Source organism: Seriola lalandi, unplaced genomic scaffold, assembly GCF_002814215.2.
Source record: "Seriola lalandi dorsalis isolate HSWRI2012SDOR001 ecotype SW California unplaced genomic scaffold, Sedor1 jcf7180002054377, whole genome shotgun sequence".
NCBI lineage: Eukaryota > Metazoa > Chordata > Actinopteri > Carangiformes > Carangidae > Seriola > Seriola lalandi.
Window position 1 is genome coordinate 303,475 of NW_019524930.1, and position 25,723 is coordinate 329,197.

Sequence of the window (25,723 nt, forward strand, 5' to 3'; positions counted from 1 at the left end):
TAATAACTCTGACTTTCCATTCGGTGCCATCATTAGGTCAGATTTTATGATCAAATCCCTGCAGAACTAATGACATACTTTATTTGTTATTTACTAAACGTTAGCATGCTCACATGCTAAACTAAGATGGTGAACGTAATAAACATTATACCAGCTAAACATTAGCATTGCCATTGTGGGCATTTTAGCATGTTGATGTTAGCATTTAGCTCAGAGCAGCACCGTGTACAGCCTGACAGGGCCTCTAGTGTAGCTGTAGGCTCTTGGTCATGTTCTTAAATAACTTAGCCACAATAACTAAAACAATAAAAATAAAAAAATAAAAATTGGCACTGAATTATTACAGCACTTTATTTTAATCTCCCTATTAATAAGTAGTGTTTTCAACAATTACAACTTCTCTAATGAATTTATATTTCACGATTACATCTGTATTTCATTATGTCATTCTTTATCTGTTTGTACACCAGTAATCCAATTATGCATGCCTTCAAGTTGATGTAGAGCAATTTTCATTTGATTGACATATCCATTAATTGACTATATCTCAGCCATGCGTTGATTCTTCAATTGGTTAACAATCAAATTTTCTAACATTTGTAATGTAAATGTTGCTATTTGAATGTTGAAAGTTTGACGGGAGTCCCAGGAAAGACAACAATTCTGTTGAAGCACTAAGTAATTGTAATTCTGGTATGCAGAAACCGAGAAACAATCCTTTCTGACATTGAAAAAACAGACAGATATACACAAAACATAAAAAATTGAATCCCATTAAAACATAAGATCCCACTTTGAAAACTGAATGCATTCTGCTTAATAAATGATGCCGTCAACCAGTTCCTCCCTCAGCGGTGCTCTGGAAGCACTCACTTGGTGTCCAAAGTCATTTCAAAACTTCACTGTTAATCCTAAATGAGGTGACATTCAAGTGGGTAAGTGTATAGCTTCCTCTAGAGCTGCTTTTTAATAAATGCCTAAGAATAGAGTCCCGCTCAGTGGGTGACAAAACCTTTTGGTTGATCTGAAAGGAAATGTTTGAAATTAATCATCCACAGTTAGACACAGCAGGGAATACAACTTTATGGTTTTCCCCACGTTAGGTCAAAATTCCCCCCGTGATTCAGACCAAATACAAAAGATGTATCCCGGCCAAACAGTGTAAGTTTCCATAATTCATGGTTTTCTCTGCACTCACTGTCACTTTTGTTTTATGGGTGAATGACGACAAATGTTTAACGGGGATCATATAATTGTGCCTCTTTCTTTTGTGCCTCTACTCTCATACTAAGAGTGGAATCTTTTCATAATCAGCACATCACGGTTGTCACATCACTCTCAGTTGTCTGTGACTCAAATCCAGAGAGCTGAATTTAAGCATCTCGAGGTGGGAACTCCCTAATGGGAATATTATTCACCCCACTTGACAGACAGTCAAATTTTCAATTGCACTTGGAAGCAATCTAATCTGTAAGAGCAATGTGATAAACAGCTTGAAGCGAGCAACTTAGATAACCTGTTACTTTGGTTCAGACACAGTGCAAAAGACCTAACCTGTAGAAAAAAAAAATTCTAGCATGTCCACACTATGACAAGAAAATAAATATTTTGTAAGGCGTGCTGTCTGACCACATCTGAATTCAAAAATATTTAGAATTGAGCAACCACAACTGAAGGTGAAGTGAAAAGATGGCCGTCATAGAGAAGGGAGATATACAAACTGTACGTATATATATTTTTGTGAGTCTATATATTGCTTGTTCAGCTTCACCAAAGTCATTAGGATTCATCCTCTGGGAACCACGAATGTCTGTATATAATTTCACAGCATCCCATCCAATAGTAGTTCAGATAATTCAGTCTCGACCAAAGTGGTGAACCAACTGACCGACAGACCAATAGGCCGACATTGTTAAAAAGCGTCATCATTTTCTTCATTTGGAGCAGACTACAACCTGAATCAGTATTTCACTGCCATCTAGCTAATTGTAGAAAATTTAAAACCTCCCTGAAAATTTTTATATTTCTAATATCAAAAACAAATTGGAAGCAACCATCCAAAACTAACCGTAGGATGCAAAACACCCACCCACACCCATTGTTTTCTATATGAGCCCACATACTCTCAGTGTGTATCAACCCCAGAAAAGCAACTATTTTATCACATTTGCCAGGTTGTCAGTTGATAGCAAATAATCCACTGAAACATTAGACCTGTCTGATGATGCTACAACTCTCTAACTTTGTAAAATGAATTAATATGTTTTTTTCTTGCCCTCCACTCCAGCATGACTTAAATTCACCCCAACAACCTGCCAGAAAAATCTTATAGAGAAACGTGAAGTTCAGTATTCGAATCAGGTCTACCTTCAGCTCTCCTGGTCTTCAGTGCTATTAATGCAGCAGCAGAGTCTGTGCTAATAACACAGCTGTTGGTTTTGTTTGTTCCTCCCCACCAAAGTGCCCATAAACGTGCCACTGTCTCTGCCGTGAAAACTGAAATACTATTTGGAAGCGGTTTCCTCTCTTAAATAGATGCCTCTGTTTTTCTGTTAGGATTTTATTAGGATTAGAGCCATCTGTGTAAACCTCCCACATACAATGCGCTAAGAAGATGTTTCCCCTCACACCAAATCTAAAATTTAGAAACCAACATCTGATTCTGGCATCAACCACAGCAAATAACCACAACATTGGAGAATAAAATCCTTTAATCCCTGATACCAATTACCTCAGTACAGCTATTTAGTCTCTGTATAAAGATGCTGCAAATTTTGCATTCCCTCTCTCTCAAACCCCAACAGATAGTAAACTGCAAGCTTGTAGCGACATCCTTTATTTTCAACCCAGTACTTCACTGCCAGTTTTAATCGTCTTATTCAGAATGGATCGTAACAAGATGCACTTGACAGAGAGCGGTTCGAAAAGCATTGTTTTTTAAGGTGTCATTGATATGGTTTAGTGCGAGCTGAAGCCCTCAACACAGGGAGGAGACCTATTATTATAATTTAACAGTTTATTGCGGACATAAACGCACGGAGAGTTGCAGATTAGATCTGAAGATGACGCAAATCAACTTTTTTCACTGCAGGAAATTTTGCCTTTTATAGCAGCAGTTGGCCAGTGAGCGTTGTTCTGCAACTGATTTACCTCAATGTTACGAAGCCTGTCTGAATGTCAGCTGTGGAAATTGTCTCTCAGGGTAGAAGTGTTCCAGGATGTTTGGTGGTTGGCAAATATATATCTGTAAATAATATATACTTCAATTTCACGCTGCGCTGGGTTCCCCCAAAACTAATGATTTCTTTTCTAATATATGATATAGCATCTGTGTTTTTTGTTTTTTTTTCTGCAAAAAACTGGAAAAGACAGAAATACAATTTGCCAGGTTATACTCCGGTGCAGACCGAGACCAAGCAGTTCTCCCTTGGCAGGTTTTGGGTAAAAGAAAACTGGTGAAATGTCAGGGGTTCACAAAAAGTCATTAAGATTCATCCTCTGGGTACGACTGTCTGTACTTTATTTCATGACAATTGATCCAATTGTTAGTGAGTTATTTCAGTCTGGACCAAAGTGGTTGAGAGACAGATTTGGCGTTTCCATCCATAGAGCAACACCACTAGCATGGCTAAAACAGATATATGATAACTCCTGCAGCCTATATGAGGACCTGTAAAGTCAAACATGTGGCGATAGTGTGTTGGTTGTGTGTTTGAGTCAACTGTAGTGTAAACCCCACAATTCATAGTGCCACCCCTGAGACAACAACTCATTTTGCAGTTAGTCAGTAACATGACAGACGATATGGAAGTGCATTTCAACACAATCCCTCTTCCCCTCCAAGATCCTCACTGTCAGGAATATGAGTCTGACGCAGCCTGACAGCAGCGTGAATCATCCAACTCCCAGGTCCTGCGTGAATAATTGCACAGCGCCACCCTACTACCCCTTTTACGTTGAAAGTGACATCATTTTCATCAGACCACCTGATTGGATGTGGAAGTGGTTGGTTTTGCGAGATAGGGAAACGCAGGAAAGTAGTGGATAATGGATTAGATATGCTGGATTTGTACAAATGAAATAAGGCACCAAGAGAAAATGGATATTTCACTCAGACAGATTGCTGCCTCCAAGTCACTGCTCTGTCTCAGCTGAATGTCAGCAGCCACAGGGGATGGCTGACATTACCTGGAGTACACATCACCAGGCAGAGACTCTTTTAGTACAATGTTTTCATTTTAATTCATTTTTAAATGTTAGGTGTTTAAATAATCATCCCAATGTGAAATTAAATGCATTTGTCTGGTAGACTTTTTAACATTATGTTTGGTTGAGTTAAAGGATAACACTTTTAAGGTCTTATCAACCAAACTACTGTATTACATTAACACCTTTATGATTTTTAGCCACACCACTTTTGTCCAAAGCAAAATATTTCAACAATTATTTAATAGATTGTCATGCAAATTTATAGAGACATTCATGGTCACTGAAGGATTCATCCTAATGACTGATGATCCCCTGACTTTCCCTCTAGAGCCACCAGCAGGTCCATGTTTTCTGAGGGAAACGTCTCAACAAGTGTAGAGGGGACTACCATGTAAACTGGTGTAGACAGTTGAGGTCTTTGTGAACTTTGGTAATCCTCTGACTTTTTATCAAGAACCAAATTCAGGTCAACATTTCAGGTTGTCTTCCATCTGTCGGTCTCCCAGCTTTCTATTTTTCATCAAATACTACATATGATATCATAAAAATCTCACAAGTGAATTACCATGTTGACTTTTCTACGTAATACATTCACGTTCTTGTTCACAGCTTGACAAACTTTTCTCATGTAAGCTACCAAAGACTGCTCTCTGGCCAATTATTAAATTTAGGCTACTTTAGAATGACTGCTGAAATTCAAAATACAAATTTTCGATTTCTGTCTTTCTTGTCCATCCAGTAGTTTCGTCCTCTTTAAAATAGGCATTACAGCGTCACAGAGCTGACAGCATGGCTGCTGGCTTGTTATAACAGAAATGACTTTGCAGTACATGAGCCAAAAATCTCTAACAATCCTAGATAAAAATGAATTTAAATATTATATTGATTTGTTCTTTCTGTCCCTCACATGCTTTGATAACATAAATATCCCCTTTTTGACACACACAAATTAAAGAAATGTGAAATATATGGGTGAAAAAATGTGATGAAATGAATGACGTCCTGCTGAGTGAAGAGTAAGAGTCCTAATTTCACATGTAGACAGGTTGTGTTGACGTCTTAGTCCGAAATCACTCTCGGCCTTTATCTTTAATTTTATTTTTATATTCCTGGAAACTTACAGATAACAGATTTCCTGCTGAAAAAGTATTTGATATTTATTTTGGTTCACTCCTGCCTTGGGGATAAATGAAAAAAAAACAAAAAACAAGCAATTCCTTGCTTTCTTTTTTTTTTTTTTAATTCATCATGCTGTTAACATTTACTCCATGTGGATGGAGATGGCTGCAGATATTTGCAGCACCACACACCATGTTTATCACTACGATTAATATTCATCAGAGGGGAGTAACTCCGTCCATTCATTCGGTTACTCCTGTCAAATACCTGTCACCGTATCTCCTGAGACCATGTCAGGGACAGAAAAGAACAACATTGATATGTAAATTAGTTCATTCAATAGCAGTAAGTAATCCCAGGTTTATCCAGAATCTGGAAAATGTAAGACAGCAGATGGAAATACCTGGTGTGCGTGACATTGAGCAAAAGCTTTGATTATAATCCATTTACAGAAACAGGACAATGTAAGTGCAGCTCTGCTGGACTAAGGATAAAACCTGTCAGCTGATTTTATGCACTTATATAGATTTATTAGGTTAGGATTAATAGAAATATCCTCTCTTACATGAGAAAAAGTCTGTGACTAGGTATTCAGGTCATCTATTCGTGGTTAGTGTGGATGGTTTTTTCAAGGCCTGAGGTTGACTGAAACGTTTCTATGTTCTCAGTAAATATAAGAGCAGGAACTATGGGATGCTGTGAGAAACCCGTCGTTCAGGACATTTATAAATTCATCGAGTCTGTCAGAAATATTGCCAGACGCTGAGGCATTTGACTGATGAATTATAGCACAGGATCCTTTTTTCCTCAGTGACACATTTACAGGCACACAATAATGTTGCTACTATACGGATACTGTAAGAAAAGCAATTGTCTGCTTAAACTGCTTATGTGAATACATAAACTGGCTGTTCTCCTTTATAAGCAGAAAGTATCCTTTCTGTCATTCAGGTGTTGCCCTGATGTGCAAAAAATGTCAACAAACACACTTTATAGAAAACACAACATCTACACATCTACAGCCATGGTACAGAGGTATTTGCTCACACAACGTGGTCACAATGCTTCCAGTGACAATGCATCACATTGACATTTATTAGGTTCATCATGTTCTTCGTTTAGTGCGTCATCATGGCGCCATTTGCTAATTAGCACTAAACAGAAATAACAGCTGGGGTTGATGGGGATGTCATTGTCAGTATTTCACAAATATTGATGTCGTTGAAAAGTTAAGGGCTCATCAAAGTTATTACAAGTCATCCTAAAGGGAAGAAGAATGTTCCAAGACATTTCACTCAAAACCACCAATGTGAACCTCATGGTGGTGCTAAGGAAAAAGTGATGGGGGCGCCAAAGTCATAAGGACTAAGGGCCAGTTTATGATCTGTCAGAACTAGTTCATAAGACATGCTGTTCAACCACATTGGACTTAGCAAGTGTTTGAACCTGATCCAAATGGCCACTCTTGTAGGTGGAGTGAAAAGCCAACTGTCAAAGAAAGGCGGGACAAATGACATAATTTAAAAACTCGGCCACAAGTTGTGTAACAAATGAGAAAAGGAGAGCTGGAGATGGAAGTACAATACCTGGCTCCTCTCTTACTGCTGCACAGCTGGTCAAGCACAGTGTGAAGTGGGTGTGAATCTCAAATTGTCAGTTTTAGAAAGTGGCTGGACACAGATCCTGCTGGTTTAGATGGAGTATACTGGCCCCTTTACCGTCTGGGTACCATAAACGTCTGTACAAATTTCATGGCAATCTAATAGTTGTCAAGAGATCTGTGTAAGGGACCAAAGTGGGAGACCAAATGACAGAAAGACATTGCCATCCATAGAGCCATGCTGCTAACACGCGATTTCAGAGAGAAATAAAAACATTTCAGGATTCAGAACAGAGTACTTATTAAGTCTCGCACTCTGGGCCCTGAAGAAGCAACAGAATCAGATGGTGTCTCACTTTTCATGAAGAAATGTGTGTGACAACTTCAGCCCAGCAGACAGAACTAATCAGCTGATATTAATGTGACGACACAGAACTGACAGAAAGTGTGAACTCTACAGAGATTAAATATGAGACTACTAAAGGAATTATGCGAGCAGTAAACAGAGTATGGACATTCATGTGATTTTTATGCGATAACGTCTATGATATAATAAACTTGCTACAGCTGCTATGGAAGGACAGAGCACGCCTTTTTGCCGGTCAGGATGGACAGTTTGGAGGCAGACAGGAAATAAGAGGAGAAAAAATACATGGATATGACATGCAACAAAGGTTCCCGCCTTTAAATTATGTTAATATACAACTAAACGGCAAGAACACAGACCAGATTGTGTTTTCTATTTATATATAAATATCACTTTATTTAAGCACAGAATTTTATTATTACATTTAACCAAAAGCATAATTTCCCTAACATGTATCAAAATGATTTTGTTTCCTTAACCTGACCACAGACGAGACTGAGACAGTTTGTACCTCCCATCCAACCCAACCACCTCATGGTGACTTCACTGCTGTTAATAAAAGTAGTTTCATTCAGTCATTCATTCCGTCTTTCATTCATCCAAAAACGTTGCCTCAGAACATAATCTAGTCAGCAATTATGTTTGCTACAAAGCATATCTGCTGTTACAGTTTAGTTGTACATAAATGCAATTTGAAGGGGAGCAGGTTTGATTATTGTGATCCTCAAAATTACTTGAGCATTTGGAGTTACTGCACCTATATCCTGTAGGGAGCTAGGCTGTTGTTGTTTTGATCCAAACAGCACAATCCTGGTCTCCTTCCTCTCCTGGATAGGGAATCATGTCTTCCCTACAAGCCCTGAAGCTGGATTTGTTTGCCTCCTCAGATCAAAGAATATATCTGTATTCATGGTAACAGACGCTCATTCTTGTGTGTTTGCCACCTGGGGGAGTTTGGGGGAACCGTGACAACTTTTATATTGCTGTGAAATTACTCAAATATTGACGACACGGTGATTGAGAGACTTCATTGACTGACGCTCCCGGTCCTCCCCTTGTCTGTGATTGCAGGGTGTAAAACAGAGTGGGACGAGATCAGATGTTGGCTGAGAACGGAAGTCGGGCAGGTGGTCAATGTTTCATGCTCCGAAGTCTTTCAGCATTTCTCCAGCAATCAAGGTTTGTGTGTTGAGAATCATTCTCAATAACCTAATCAATACAGTAGTTTAAATACAGGAGGTAACGTACAAGCTCCATTCTGCAGTGGTGCATTGTCGCTCCACTTCTAAGGATGATTATCTGTACTGTAAAGTCTGCAGCACTAATGCAGGCTGGAGTCACCCTGATGAGGGAGCACAGTATGAATTATTCATGTATGTTTGTTGGCAAGAATATATATATATATATATATATATATATGCATGCTCTGGGAGATTTCTGACAGAAGAAATGATTTGAAATCTTGTCTGCAGGGTTAATACGTCACATTCTGACATCCTCTCAGGCTGATGTAGGATTTGTGTTTCCAGAAAGATAGTAGTGATGACACTAATAGAGACATGTTCTTAAGCTATGATAATATAGTCATGAAATTAAAAGTGGTTATGAGTTAATATCCTTCCAAAACAGTTGCTTAGGGCAAATGTACATTTTGGTGTTTATTTAATCTTTAACAAGTCATTTCATTGTTTGAAATAATAAAGTGTTATAAATTATTAATCATTTGCATGAGTAAATTAGTGTTTATAGGCCAGGTAGTTTTACATTTTTTAAACATGGAAACCTCTGTCTCTCAGTCTTAAGAAGAAAAAATGTTGGTGTGTTTGTACTCCATTGCCTTGATAGTCATTATCATAGGATCATTAAGGAAGGTAAGGTCAGGATGATTAAGGAATAATGTTCTTTCCTCCTATAGCTTGATGGAAACCCTGGCTCATCATGATCTGAATTGCAGATCACCCAAACACACCAGAGTCTTTGCTTTCAGCGGTGCAGTTGGCAGCATTTGAACTCTGCTGGTTCCTGTTTGCTCAGCTCAAAGGGAATAGAGAAAACCCACTGCTGTGCATTTCTGTGTTTCTTTGTTCAAACAAACGCACAACAGTCCAGCTAATGCTTGCTCGTGCTATCTCTTCTGCGGCGTTACACATTTCCACGTACAATCCAACCAACACAGCAGTGCATCGAGCGATCCAGCTGACAACCTTCTCCTGACACCTGCTGCTTCCAAATGGACGTTAACCAGGGGTAAATGTCAGTAGACGTGAACAAGGACGTGAAAGCTTCAAATATTTTCTGACTCAAAGCACTAATGGAGTGAAATGGTCCAAGAGAGGAAATGTCAGTGTAGTGGTCCAAATGTGCTAATATTAAAGTGCACAGGAATGACATCTTTCCATAACAATGTAGCCAGAGTATGTCATTTGGAAAAAGGAGAGTGAGTGTGAAAAAAAAAAGTAAAATTATAAAAATGAGAAATGAAAATTGCGGTCAGTGGCACCAGCACACAGGAACACAAATACACATACACATAAACAGCAGGTGCACCCATTTAGACTGTATTGGAGCTCATTTAGATTGTATAGTCGGGTTTTCACAATACAGTTTCTAATGCATGAGAATATAAACTTAGTAAGATCACTGTAATACTGCGAATCAGGCTCTAACATGAGCTTTTTTTGTTTGTTTGTTTTTACTATGATGTTTACAGGAGTATATGGCAGTTCACGGTTTAATTGTAGTAAATTAAATTATTAAGATTGTTATTAAGCAGAATAAACTGAATGAGTAATTGGCCTATAAAGATTTTGAGCTTTAAACCATAGGGTTGCATGACCAAAACAGCTGTGGTGGAGTATTCATAAGTATTCGTATCCTTTACTTAAAGCAGCTGTAATTAATATTTTTATAATAATAATGCATCAAATAACGATGTGAAAGGGGTCGCCTATAGTGATAAAGCTGCAGAGAATTATAGCCTGAATCTGCAGCTTCCCTTAGCCTTATGGAGCTTTATAATGAGTTTCAAAATCCACGGTACACTACCTACCCAGAAGCAAACAAGAGACGGACGCAGTTAGTGACTAGCTGGTGAACATGGTAGAGCATTAAGCAGCTAAAGAGTCACATAGTTCCCTCAGGAGTTGGTAGAGACTAAAGACAGAGCTAAAAAAATTAGTGTGTATTGGACTTACACTGACCAGGTGTTCAGAAACACAACTCCAAACAAACTGTTAGGATGATAGTATGGTCAGCATTTTCACAATTTGTTTCCGCTGCCCCTAAGCGCCTCCGATTCTTTTATTATTTATCAGTTATTATGAAAAATTATTAAATGAAAAATTGCACTTGCTAAATCCAGTAAGAGTAAGGATTGTATTCAAGTATTTATCATTTGGTTTATTAGCGCAATTGAGGAACAGAAAAATTATATGTTATGACTACAACTCGCTTGCTCCCTGAAGCAAAGGAACAAGGTACAGCAGAGATGGGATGTCAGGCTACACGAGGACATGATACGCTATACTGAGTTAATCCACTGAAAGGCTCATTGACCTTTTTAAAAGATCCCATGGACCTCCTAGGAACTCAACTTGTGCTTTTACTGAAGCAGCAGCATTTCATAAGGAGCTCAAACATGGACCAATTAAGAAACAACAGGCCCGTGGGCACAGACATGTCTGAGGCCTCCCAACCCTCCTACACAGGAGCAAGACTCCCAAAAGTGAAAGCAGGAGCAGCATCTGTAGTCATTTTGTGTCTTGTTTTGGTCATTTTGGGTGTTTTTGTCATAATTTTGAAATGTTCACAGACACTTTAAACTTGTAAGAAGCTCTGGCCCATGGGCCCTCTAACCTGTGGGCCCCTGGACCTGTGTCTGGTAGGCCGGTCCAATAATAGATAGAAATGTACAGACGTGTGATTCACTATGCTTCTAAATAGACTGTATGATATGAATCTTTGCAGTGGTCACATCTCTTGAACTTCTCCTCGTTTACCCCCACATCAGGGTATGTTTACAGGAACTGCACTGTTGAAGGATGGTCAGAAATGTATCCACCCTATGAGGAGGCCTGTGTTTTCAGTGATGTCAGCGAGTCTGAATCTGAGGTAGCCTACACACACATGCTGTTGTAATGATGCCAATCAGTTTAGCTTATTCATATTGTCCCTGCTTCCTCTCCAGTCTTCCTTCCTCGCTGACTCCTTTTTCACTTCAGGCCTATTTGTAGGGTTAGTAACAGGATTAAAAAAAAAAAAAAAATATTAGTCATGCTTTTAATTCAGGAATAAATGTTAACAATTTAGGAGATGACACAGTCTTAAAAGACGTCTGATATCATACTGTGAAGCAAATTAGTTAATTAGTTTCAGAATTTTGATGTTTCAGTGACTGTAATGAACTTTTCCTCAGTTTCCCTCTTCCAAACTTTATTTTAGTGATTATTTATGTGCGTAATAATGGAAAAATACAGGTAGTAGTATTAACACCAGTCACACAGTTTGACATTTTGTGTGACATTTTGCTAATCAAGCCATTTCCTAGTCACACATTTGACAGCACCACTTACTGACACACTGTTTTTCTCTTTTTCTCTGTCGCCAGACGAATTACCTCTCTATGTTCAGACAGGTTTACACTGTGGGCTATGCCACATCGCTCATCTCCCTCATTACAGCTATAGTGGTGTTCACAGCCTTCAGGTAAGACCAGAGGAGCACACACTGTCCAGGACACACACACACACACACACACACACACACACACACACACACACACACACACACACACACACACACACACACACACACACACACACACACAGGACAACCACTCACCCAACATTTGTGTAGTTATGATCCAAAACATGCATGTTTACAGTGGTGGAACTGGATTACCATATAGGTTTGACCAGGTCAAAACCTATATGGCTGGACCATAATGGGCCATGGTCAATGTGGTCAATATGAGAAATTGGGGTCAGTTGAAAGCTGTCAATGGAAAGTTGCCAAAGCCTGCTGGAAAAGTCTCTAAATGTCGTTAGACATAATATGCAAATTAGCACATTCATGACATTATCGCGTCCTATTTGCATCTTGCCCGGTGTCAGCCGGTTTCAGCCCTTTTCTGTTGGCATCTCTCTTACTCTCTGTGATCACATATGCAGTATTCTAATACAGCCAAATTCCAATAAAGCCGTTCTCATTGACATGTTTTTCTGTTTCTCTTGTCAGACAATGGAACAAGTTTGAAATAGTGACTGAAACACGCCCATTAAGACTACATGTTAACTTCCAAAGCCATTTCCAAGCTGCTGCTAAAAATCCAGATTTTTATAACCATGACGTCGTCTGACAAATTCACTAAACACATAAGTTAAAGACAAAGACTGTGATTTCAGCTATAATTACTTGTAAAATGATCACTCAGAGATATGAGGTACATCAGGGAAATCATTCAATTTTAGTACCACAGTGACAGTGACTGCAATAAAGTGTTAAATTTTACTTGTTGTGTTCTTGTCGACTTGGAGTGTTAAGCCCAGTTTTAGATTGCTTTTAGTGCCTTTTTCTTCTTTCATTGCGAAAAATGTCCCGAGAGGGCTCTATTGTTAATGTGAACCAAATATTGTCAAATTTATCATGCATTTTTACAATTGTAAGAGCTCAGTATCACGTTTGGTTTTGTATTTTAGGAGCTCATTGACCTTAATTTGTATGCACAGTGGTGTTGTTGCTGGCATCAATTTGTTCACTGCCAGTGAGTCTGAAGCTGGTTGTGTATATTTGTGTATACCTGTGTGTGTGTTAGGCTCCTTTCCCTCTGTTTTCCTCTTTTCAGAAAGTTCCGCTGCACCAGAAACTACATCCACATCAACCTGTTCTCCTCCTTCGTCCTGAGAGCCAGCGCCGTTTTCATTAAAGACACAGTGCTGTTTGCTGATGAGACGTTGGATCACTGCTCCATGTCCACGGTGAGGGTCGAATTAGCTGATGATGTTTCCACCATAAAGCAGATTCCCACATCTTCTATGTGATTGAGTTAAGAATGGAAATAGACAGGAGCGAAGGATGTGAAGACACATGGCAAACTGATGAATGGCTACTTGCCATTGTCTGCAAATCATGTAATTAGTCGACAAGATTGATGAATTCTTTGAACAACAACATAGTTTAAACTCATTTCACAAAGTAGCCCATCCTTTATTATAAGAACTTGACATATTGGACTTGTCAGGTCTTTGAAAGGAGTGTTTTATATGAGTTTTGCCAAACCTGTCATAATGACATGACAGATGAGATTATACTCAATCATCTGCTTTTGTCTTACTGAAAGAACTCACACACTTTTGTTACCACATGTACAATGACTAAATGACCTAATCCAAAGTTTAAGTTTTATGGTTCTTTGTCTATTCATAATAGAATGGAGTCCGAAAATGACATGTTAGATGTAGTTTGTGATTACAGGACATAATTAAAGCCTTTGAATTTAATAGGATCAAAACTACTTTCATCTCTACCTCTTATCTCCCTCTTTGACACATGAGAAAAAGTTGCTTAATTAGTCATCTGGACCTGCCAGCTGCACTGCCTCCACCCAGACCGTGTGTTAGACCATTCCAATGTAACGTAATGACACAGTAGTCACTGCATGTCTGATTAGCAACTTTGGGGTTTTTTGTGTTCTCTCTAGACAGCGTGTAAGTCAGCCGTGGCTTTTTTCCAGTTCAGCATCTTGGCCAATTACTTCTGGTTGCTGGTGGAGGGCATGTATCTGCAGACCCTGCTCGCCCTGACCTTCGTCTCCCAGAGGAAATACTTCTGGTGGTATATCCTGATTGGATGGGGTGAGTGAGGAAATGACTGAAGGGGTCGTCTTAGGATGGCAAAGCCATGACAGGCTGATGCTCAAGTGATGGTTGGAGATATATATATATATATATATATATATATATATATATATATATATATATATATATGTAGCGTGGTGCAGAGTGAAGCTGCCCTCCACTACACATTTAATTTGAAAGTCTTTCATTTTGTTCTGCAAAGAGCAAACATATGTACTTTATCATCACCGTTCACCACACACACACACACACACACACACACACACACACACACACACACAGTAACTTCACACTGAAGTGTGTGTTCTCGTTCTCTGAACGTGTTCACACGAGACTTCCCTTGTCCCTGAACACACAGTGTAGCGAATGCGCTAGTGCTGCTGGTCGGAGTTAGACACTGCATACTGCTAGATAAAACTACATTTTTCAAACAATAAACCAACCTTACCTTACCTTATCATAAAACACACGATGTTTCATATACCTAACCACACTCTCAACATGAGCTGTACTAAATGGAAATTATGTTAAACATGTAAATAATAATAATAATTTAGGTATATCAACCCACTGATGGCTCTGTATGCCACATATACACACACACACACGCACACACACGCACACACACACGCACACACACGCACACACACACACAATATATTCAAAGCTGTCACTTGTGACACATCAAATTTATGTGTGGAAATTGTGTGACTTTCAAATTTACAAGGAAACTATGAAGTTTATGAATTGCCGATGGAACAAAAAGTTTTAAAACTGTCTAAAGAATAAATATCAGTAAAAACAAAGCACTCACTGAAAGACAGGATAATATGACAGAGAATTACAAGTGGAGACTTTAACCACCAAGTAGCCTGACATTTTTGGAAGGTCAAACATTCAGTGATGGATTTGTCTTTCATCAATAAGCTCAGTCTGGGAGCCAGATGACCTAACATTAACTTTTACAGTCTCAGAAGCTAACATCATAGGGGAATGAATGAAGATTTTAGCATTGGATAGGCTAGTTATTAAGTAGATGCAACAGATCCAGAGATTTTTATTCCACACATTCAAACACGTCAAAACCTCATTCCTACTTTACCCACAATGCAATTTGACAGCCAGTTGGAGAGGTCGTTTATGTTGGTAGCGGTTAATGAACTTCAGTGGAGTTATACTTTTTTATTTTGTATTTTACTATGGTAATGGTTTTTGCTTTTTTATCTTATAGTTAGCTATATTATTGTGTACTTTTATTTTGAAATGTCAGAGGTGCAGCATCCATTAGAGGCTGTCAAGTTTCTAGCTGTCATTGGATAACTGAGAAAGCAACACTCTCTGTAAACTAACTGCAGGCAGTCACATTACATTTCCAGTATATTTGCTCCATATCTCATTCACTTCAGTTGATGGCCGAACAATGATAAATTTGACTGAGAGGATGCACTCGTACAATAGGAATGTGTTTGAAAATGGAGCTACTATTCTAGCTTGTTTTATCACTATATTATTAAGTACATTATCACACTACCAGACCACAAACTGTAGCATCACTTTCACACGCTGCTTAGAGTCTGTGATTGCTCTGAGAAATATTTATTATTAATTACCTGCATCAGATATGTGACATTACATCCTTTTTTGGGGCAAATACCACTCTCATGTCATATCAGATTTACTGTTATTACCAGTTTCTCAACTTAATAAATAGTAAACAGTGTTCACACCAACATCAAATTCATAATTATGACAGGGAAAGTTTTTTTTTCCTGTTTGACTTGGTGCTAAAAAGAATAGAGGTGAACAAACATGCATATATCATGCCCGCCAAAGTGCATTGTTATAGGCAATTAAAGCAGAAATTTAACATAGTGCTACATTGAACAAATGCGGTAGTTTTAACCCTCACACGTCCTGAATGACATGTTTGTCTGTCTAATTAGCGTTTATTGATTAAGACAGCTGGAATCCATGAGAAGCAGCAGCACAAGAGGACTGACAGCTGCTATCTCAAGTTTTCTGATCACGTGAATATTCACAAGTCATAAACACGGGAGTCTCTTTCATCGTTATCTTCACTCCCACATGTCGTGAACACTGTACATGTGCGGGTAAATTTCGTCAAACAGAAACATTAATATGACCATGCCTTCCTGTTTTTCAGTCAGTGCTGCTGAGTTGTTTATTCACTTTGCATCTTTACTACATGAACTGGTTGGCAAATGAAATAGTGACAGCACACTCTTCCAAATAAATAGAACACAACAAAAATAGCGATAATAAAACACAATCCAATCAGCAAATATTATTATAGATGCTTGAAACAGTCAGATTCAGCTTGTAATTTTTGACCAAACCTGTTGTTTGTTCTGTTGTAACACAATACACTGAATTATATTGTAAAGTGATTCACTATATTGTCTCCCCATGTTAATACGCAGCACATTCATAGGTTGGAGATCTATTTAATTAATTCCCAAGAATTTGCCATTGTTTTATTTACAGTCAACTGCCTCAGCAGTGACCGCAGCTGCACTTGCTCTTGTTTCCATAGCTCTCCCTCTGTTTTCTCTGGTATCTTTTGTTTTCCTGAGCTTTCTACGGATGTTTTAAAGGCTTCCCCTTTGTGTCATCCTGTGTTGCTCACTCATCTGATTTATACTGTCTTCCTATTCCCATTCCATTGTCTGTATTGTTTCCTGTTTGTTGCATGTTTTCCTGTTTCAGCCTGTACTCTCGAGTGCTGCTAATGAAGTTCCACAGCCTCTTTCTCCGGTTACCACAGTTTTACAGTATAATTCAGACTCTATAGGGGCCCAGAGGACATCTACCAGTTCTGTTTAGCGCAGCAGTGAAGGTGAGATACGGTAGCATGACTGCTATGATGTTGTAGAGACAGAAGCAGAAATTTCCAAGTGAGATATCTTAGTTCATAAAGGTTTTAGCCAATATCTGTGACAGCACATACAGCTGACAAAACTACTATAAAGGTCCCTACAAATGAAGGTCATGCTGGACTTTTTATACTCCAGTTCACCTACTGTTAAGAATCAATAAGACCTGGAACACATGGCAGGATGTGGTGAAGTGTGACAGCGGGCCGTCAGCTCAAATCACCCGGTGTCCATCTGAGCAGACCCAGTAGGGAACAAGCATTGGTTGAATCAGTCTCATTACAGAATAGCTGGTTCCTCAGCATTCAGGCAGACATAATCCTTCCAGTGAGGAGGTTTTGTAGGTTTTCCGTGTTGTATTGACTAGACACACTTGTTTGACTTGCTTGGACATTCTACAGAGAGTCACTGAGGGTTGGAGACAGGAGGATGTTGGAATTGGCAACTGCAGACTTTGGAGGGCCGAGTTTCTAATATCCACCCTATCCTGCTTTGACAGGAGGGAGGGAAGTAAAGTGTTTCGCCTCCGTCCATAAATCACTGTTCAACTAAATCTGAAAGAGCTTCCCAGAATTTTCCAGAAGACTTCATGCCATGAGTATGGAGAAAGTCCATAGGACACTAACAGTAGTAAAGCCCTCTTTAATAAAGAAGATTGAACATGTTGTAATTTTAGATTATCTCAGCTCTTGCCTCCATGCCAACCTTTTCCAACTTATTGCCCACTTTAAAATCTCAGAAATGTTGGCAGCCCACTCCGTAACAATACAAGTATACAATGTGGTCCAGCGGAAAAGTGGTCCAGCCTTTGACAACTTAAGCATTCCTAAAAATGGTTTATCACATTGATAGGCCTTAGTCTGAAAAAAACAAATAATGTTTTTAATCAAAAGTCATTTTGTTTTAAGACATTGTAAAACATTATATATATATATATTTTAATAATACTTAAATTCTTTTTACCAAAACTATTCTGTTTTGCAAATGATTTGTTGGGCCACTTGCAATACCTTCACAGCCCATAGGTTGGGAACCACTGCTCTAGACTCTTGAGTAAAGACTGAGGACTGGGTAAAGATAACACCAGTTTCACCTAATGATGACGTACAAAGACAACTGGACATCATTTCTATCAGATATGATATGAGACCTTGACTTTTTGTCAAAATTAATACTGCATTTTTAAATGCCACTGGTAATGCCAAATCTACATTCCACATACATGAGATTTCCAATGGTTAGTTGTGGTAACACATGCTGTTCTCTCTATACAGCCATATGAACAAACAAAACATTCAAACCTGGTAAAAACATAACGCTATACACTTGTTGCTGAGGAAAATCTGAAAATAAATATCTCTGTGCGGAGTATGTGTGTTTTTACAACCTGACAAGGAACCTGAGGTGTATGTTTGTGTGTCTGTGTGTGTATATATTAGTGCTCACTTAGTATCCAGAGTGGCTCTTATGTGTCTTATCAGATTCTTTCCGGTTTGTACAATGCTGCTTTCTCTCATGTCTCCTGCTTTTATCCTGTGTGTTTCTTTTTTTGTCATGGAGATGCAAGTGGGACACAGATAAATTGGATTCACACAGTAAACACGATGTTTCATATACCTAACAACATTTTCATAAAAAGTGCACTGAATGTGCGTTGGGGCTCAATTATCATTCGGATTAATTTTATTTGACAGCGCATGAATAATTAATCTCTGCTCTTACGTTGTAGGGCTCCCGTCAACAGTCCTCATACTTTGGGTGTTGACCAGATTCTTCTATGATGACAGAGGGTACGACATATTACATTACGTGCAGCAAAGCAACCTCAGTTTTCATGCAATTACATTTCATGATATGATATAGATATGTGCTACTGTATGTTTAACAGAAGAACAAGTAGTAGTAATTCTTACAGTGTTTGTATTTTGATTTGATTGCAACATCATTTTAAATGTCTAATTCAATTTTATTTGGCTTTAATTGTAGTTGCTGGGACGACACAGACAAAGTTGAAATTTGGTGGATTATTAAAGGACCAATAACAGCGTCGCTGCTGGTGAGTGGACAGCTATGAAACAGGAACTCTAACTGACTGTTAGCTACACCCTGCACCGCCAGGGTTACTGTTGCACCTGTCAAGCTTTCTGTCCTACAATATTGTAAAAAGTGGTTAAATATGCTCTTGGTGGCTACATACATGACAGGTAGTATGCTTAAGTTTGAGCAGATAGATAAGCCTTACAGTTTGCGCGTTTGTTTTTGGGTTTGGAGCAGGAGAAAACTTTGCACATCTATTTTGTGAGGCAGGTGTGGCGTAGGAAAAGAATGAGTGGATCCAAAGTGGCAATAAAAAAATTCTGCACATGGTCTAACTTGCAGCAAAAATAGTTTTCTTCGTATTTTTCGAAAAAGTTTTTTGTTCTTATCTAGCTCCACACGGTTCCGGATATGTAGAAATATGAATATGTATATATACACCACCTGGCTCCTTTTTTCATGCAACCGGATTCTTGATGTTGATGTTTTGGATGTATGAATATGAATATATACCTTCTGGTTCCTTCTGTCCTGTAACCTGACTTTTGTGTTGATATTGCACAAACCTCTGGACATTATATTTATATGATCTATCTTGTAGAGGACCGTAATACATGCATTATGGACACTTTTGTACAAATAAGTATGAAGTTTTAATAAACTCGCCTATTCAATTTATCTTCCACTTCATGTTGGATAAGGCGATTGGCTGGTTGGAGAACCGTTTGCCTGATGTAGGTCCAGGGCCAAATCGTCGCAATAAATTGTTTAATATAAGTTAGACAATGTGCAGGATTTTTTGATTTCCGTTTTGGAAAGTATCATTATTGCCCTTCGGTTCCACCTGCTAAGATATGAGTAAACAATCACTGTTGGGGGGAATGTGAGACTACTAATATTCCCTTTTATTCACAAATTCGGATAAATTTAACACACATCGTATTACAGTTTGGTTTGCCAAAGTGGGATTGTTGCAGGTTTCAGCAGATTTATTGGCATCAAAATGTTTTGTGTTTTCTTTCTCTGTCTCTGTGTATTTGGGGTGGTTTATTTATTTGTTTAATTGTGCATATGTGTGCATGTATCTCTGCCAGGTCAACATAGTCATCTTCATCAACGTAATCCGGATTCTGGTTCAAAAGCTGAAATCATCAGCCATGACTGGGAACAGCGACACTGGACATTTTATGTGAGTCACAACAAACTGAGCTAGATATTGATTTTACCACTCATACAACAATAATTTGAGTTCAGCCAGAGTTACTTCTGTAAAGCAACTAATCATTTACCCTGACTGCCTGTTTTTAAATCACATCTTAAAACACATTTTTATTCTTTGGCCTTTTCTGTCTGTTTTCACCAGTTTGTGTTCTTGCTGTGTTGTTTTTATGTTACTGATTGTACAGCACTTGGTCAACAGCTTTTGTTTTAAATGTGCTTTATAAATAAATTTGATTTTATTTGATTTGAAATGGGTGTATGTTAGATACAGAGTACAATTCTCTTAAGCTCTTTAAGAATTCAAGCAGCAACAATGATTCTGCTGGGAGAACTAATCCCTACTTAACAAAGTCTCATGAATATTATATCTCAGTTAAGTCAGCCATACCAAAAGCTTCAACACAAGAGGAAGGTAAGAAGAGTTTGGGGGTGGTGGAAGGAGCAGCAGCAGCAAACGGTGTTGGAGTGTCAACAGAGCAACTGTGAGGGTCAGTGTCAGGGTATAAAGGCAGGCTACACCTGAAAATAAGCTGGCATGATGGGATGATAGTGAGGGACAAAAGAAGCAGGTGATGCCAATCTGATAGGCCCTACTTCAGTAGTCTGCCTTAACTAAAAAACAATGCTCCATATGGGATCTTGACTTTACCTCCAGGTCTCTCAAGTCCAAGAAAATATCCTTTAGTGTTTAAACAGGAAAGAACCAACTTTAAATTTAAAAAACTTTAAAATGTTATCTGTTAATTAAAAACTAATAATACACCACACTGATTACACCTTCTATATTTAAGAATTATATCATAATGCGTCACCTTATTGCACACTGACTCTTACTGATGAATCTCAGCAAATTACAGTCATGTTGGTTATACTGAGATTGAAAAGTCATAAAAACACAAATTTCAATCTGTAAAAGTCACGATTTTAACAGTTTAAAACACAAAGTGGCTAAAAGTAAAAGGTCAAACTTTATATTCAGAAAATGCACTGCAATGATAAATGAAAGACTGAGGAATGGAGTGGAGAGCTGCTCTACCATGATGATACAATCTGAAGCTTTTTTCAAGATTGTATTGGAGTTATAAATGTACGCCTTTCTGCTTCTGTCTTTGATGTCTGCCTGTGAGCCAGCATCTCACTATAGATTAGGCGTGTCAATTCCTCTTTTGTAAAAGAAATACTGAAACCAAATTCACACTTGAATATTCACAAACAGTCGTCTGCAAGCTGCAGTGAAATTTGTTGGGTAAAAGCCAGAAGTTCAGGAATTAATCTGACCCTTTGACCTCTTAGATGATAACTACTTTAAATTCAGCGATAACAAACACCGGATACATTTTTACATGTGCAAATGCAGGAACGTCAAAAACATCACATACGCTCAGGTTCAATGCAGGAATTAAATGATAAACCAAGCTTCCTCTCATTAGAGAGACATTCATCAATGCTGGCAGTGGATTAAGGCTAAGCCTTTTTGGAGCCACTTTTAAACTATGCAGCAGTTATTCAGTGTTTAGGTAAAACTGTTGAGTGAGAAATTAATGTCTCAGAAATGAATGGCGGTTTGTTTTAAGAGTTTAGCATGAAGAGGGATAGAGAAGACACCTTTTGACAAAATGCTGCATTCTTTAAGAAAGAGAGAGAAAGTGCTTCCTATATATGAATCTGCTGTGGAGAGCCCAGAAATCCTGCTTCACCTGAACGAAGTCTGCCTTCCTTTTAATGTTTGGGTGGTGCAGATTCCAGCTCAGCTGAATTAATTTACAATGAGGGGGACATAAAAATAGCAGCTGATACCAGAAATAGATGTCTCCTCCATCACTGTGCGACAGGATTGTTCCACTGGTTCAATGAGTGTCTCACACTTTCAAAAGCTTCATCTTTGTCTTATACACATCAATCTGATTCAGACAGACCTGTGGTGCTAACACAAAAGCACAAATCCCAGGTGTGACAAAAGACAACCAAATCCTATTATAGGCTTTAAAATAAGCCTTGTTTTATTTATTTATTTATTTTCATTATTATTATTTTAATCTTTACTCTTTGAACAGCCAAGGCTGTGACGTTATCCAAGTGATTATTTTGTTTATTTTGAATATTCTGATGACTAAATCGTCATGTCCTACTAAGTGTAACAACCTGACAGAGAAGCTTTGATTCTATTATGATCATCGGCGAACAAAAGAAAATGTGCAGACATCTCTGTCAGGGGTTAGATTCACTGCTGTTCATTAATCTTTGATAGACTGACTATGTTCTGGATTGCTTTTCATTTGTGCAGATGTGTTCCCAGCTTGTTTAAAACCGCAGTGACTCAAAAGAAGACACATGAGAAAGGGAAGATGAAGAGAGTAAATGAGGATACCTATCTAAAGGTTTTTGTGGATGGAGCAGAGGTGGGGGCTGCTCTTTCCAAGCCACATGACTTGTAGCAAGTTGGTGCAACATGATAATGTCACTAAATATTAAATGGCAACATTTCCATAATACTTAGACATCACTGATCTGATCTGAACCAGGCGTTGAGCACAATGCATCTGGGTTTTGTGTTTTGACATTTCAATCTCCTCCCCGGATTGGCCTGATGATGGCGCTATTTTAAATGTCAGTGTAATGAAGATTTGATGTCACTAGTTCGGCCTTTATGAGACTGATGCAGAACGATGTATTTTGCTGTGTATTGCTTTGTCTCTGCCATTTAAAACTTTATACCTAACTGCTTGGCCTCAGTAATTAAAGGCAAAGGTTTCAAACCTCCAAAAGCTTTTACATCATTATGTGGACTTATGTCTAATCTTTCTTCTTTCTTTCATTCTTCTGCTTTTGCTTCCCTCAGGAGGCTGGCTAAATCCACCCTGTTCCTCATTCCTCTGTTTGGGATGCATTACACTGTATTTGCCTTCCTGCCTGAAAACACTGGGGTAGCAGCCAGACTCTACATCGAGCTTGGACTGGGCTCTTTTCAGGTATAAAAAAATAAAGATGGAGCAGAATAAAGAGTCAAGGTACACAAAATCTGTTAAGACAGACAACAAATTATTTGTTAATAAGGGAGAGGCATGTGTTACTATGGCTTTGTTCTATTCAGGTGACAGTGATCCAGCACGCACAATTTAATTCATTATTTATATTATTTACACCTGTGGCCTACTACCATCTACTGGAATTTAAAAAAACAAAAACAAAAATCTACTTTTTATGCATTTTTATGCCTTTATTAAAGATGTGTTTATTATTAGAGAGATGACAAGAAATGGGAGCAAGGATGGGAATTTATAAGATTTATACCAATGTCATTATCAATTCTGCTTCCTTGATTCCCTTAACGATACCTGATCAATTTTCTGTGTGAAAAAGATTAGGCCTACACAGGTAAGTCACATCTGACTTAGCTTTGGCTATAAAATGTAAATATAAGCCTATATGACTACAGCTTTATTATACGTTTTATCAGTTGTATCAGGCTCATTCAAATGGGCTCCCCAAGATTTCCTTTTAGAAATGTTCAAATATAAAATACTCTTAATAGCTCCTATGGCTTGTCTGAATACATGATGTTTGTAATTTACTGAGAGATGTGCGTCCATATTGCCCAGCTAATCAACATTTCACTTAAAGAATATTCATTATAAATCCATCTTGCATTAGTCCAGAGTTGTTACTAAACCTTTACGGAGAGACTATATACTCCTTGTGTTGTTTTAAAATGATGTGCGCCATAAACTGTCTGGACTGGTCCTCAGAGGTTGCTGCCTGAAAGCAGGAGTTTCACCAGCTTATACAAACACCGTAGCCCGTAGTCTTTTATCAAACATGATAACAATTTGTATTTCACTCTAACTTTTGCCAGACACAAAGTCACACAACAGCTCTGAAAGCGTCACGCAAGACACACAGAAACCAAGAGAGGCACAGCCAGGCTACATGTTAGCAGGACAGACTACAGAGAGGTGCGCTGTAAACTACAACTAGGCGACGCGGATTTGGGGCGTTGCTTAATTTCCGGAGGCCAACGCAACTTGCGTAGCGAGCGTACAGGTCTGATCGGCTATAGAAAACGTGCAGGAATCGATAAACGGAATTAATAATGCCGGGGATTTTCGATTACGATGATTCGCACAATTTGGAACCGGTTTCCAATTGGATCTGCATCAGAAACTTGACCTAACCTTAAAAATAATTTGGAAAAACTCCAGTCTGGACAGACCCGGCGCCAGAGGAAAATAAATGGGGTGGTGGGGGTCCTGTCCTGTATGTTGTCTGTTATAAAATTAACAAAACTATTAGTGACATAAGCAGTAAGCTAACAGAATAGGCTTCCCAAACAAATATAAGCTCCCACGACCAACACAGCACTAAAACATGAATAAAGAAATCAATCCCACCTTGACTCAATACAGTTGAAGTCTTCGATGATGAGTTGAATCTCCTCGGAAGAAGACCCCTCCACTCTTGTTTAAACTGGCTATGCTCGGAAAATACATTCTTCAGTGCAGAGAAATTATATTCTCACACACAGCAATTGAAGCCCCAAATGTCAGTGCATGTAACCGGAGACAAGATGGCCTAGAGTTACTCTCTCGCCACTCGGCGCAACAGTGAACTGCGAGTCATCCGTATTGCTCTTGGCTAAATCCAGTAATGGTTTCACTTTCCCTGCATCCCAAAAAAAAATCCCACTGCCAGGGTCTAGCACACTCAAGGCCTCCATGTACTTGTGATGCGACCGTCTCTCCCAGCATATAGTGGATAATGCCAAAAACAGCCTTTTGCACACGTGTTCAATGTCCTGCTCTTGCTGGCCCATAGTCTCGTCCACCACCAGTGTTGCAGCGCCTTTGGTGCGTGGCGCTGTCGTTTTGGAGGAGCATGAACCTGACAATCACATGAACTGTCTGTCCACAGTTTCACAAAATTCTTCGTCAGATGTCAAAGGCAAACAAGAGGCACTTTGAATGAGCTGAACTGCACGGATGAGGTCAGTGTGTTCAGCTTGCAGCGCCTTGTTGGCTGGGTCCATCAGCCTCAAAACTTTGTTTTCAACAGCCTCGATTTCCTCATCAGCGCTTGTTCTTGTGGTTTCAATGTCTGCCATAAACTCCACAAGTGTGTGTGATTTCGGAATGACACAGTGTCCAAGTGTCTTTAAAGACCCACTTGATCTCGGTTATCAACTGCATCTATTGATCCCCTCAATGGCAACGCGTTTGGGACTAGGAAGTCAATTATGTCTACAATTGCAGAGACGTACAGGCGGTTTCAAGAGAGCTGGACGGATTTGACCGGTGTTGAAATTTAATTGCCTGTTGAACATGGCAACTGTCTCTTTCTGAAAAGCCACACGTTTGATGCTCTTTACTGTTAGCATGTCTGCTAAACCCTTTTGCTTTGTTTGTAGCATGTTTCCAGTTGCTAAAGC

General features: G+C 38.8%; 1 protein-coding gene across 1 annotated transcript in view; it reads left to right on the forward strand.

Annotated features, from left to right (window-relative positions):
• Positions 1–25,723, forward strand: part of ghrhra (growth hormone releasing hormone receptor a) — a 33,669-nt gene that overhangs the window by 3,637 nt on the left and 4,309 nt on the right. The window contains exons 3-11 of the mRNA XM_023408991.2: positions 8,367–8,474; positions 11,305–11,405; positions 11,902–11,999; positions 13,138–13,270; positions 13,993–14,146; positions 18,773–18,833; positions 19,030–19,099; positions 20,175–20,269; positions 23,141–23,270. Coding sequence (XP_023264759.2) covers positions 8,367–8,474; positions 11,305–11,405; positions 11,902–11,999; positions 13,138–13,270; positions 13,993–14,146; positions 18,773–18,833; positions 19,030–19,099; positions 20,175–20,269; positions 23,141–23,270 — 950 coding nt within the window. The remainder of the gene's footprint in view (positions 1–8,366; positions 8,475–11,304; positions 11,406–11,901; positions 12,000–13,137; positions 13,271–13,992; positions 14,147–18,772; positions 18,834–19,029; positions 19,100–20,174; positions 20,270–23,140; positions 23,271–25,723) is intronic.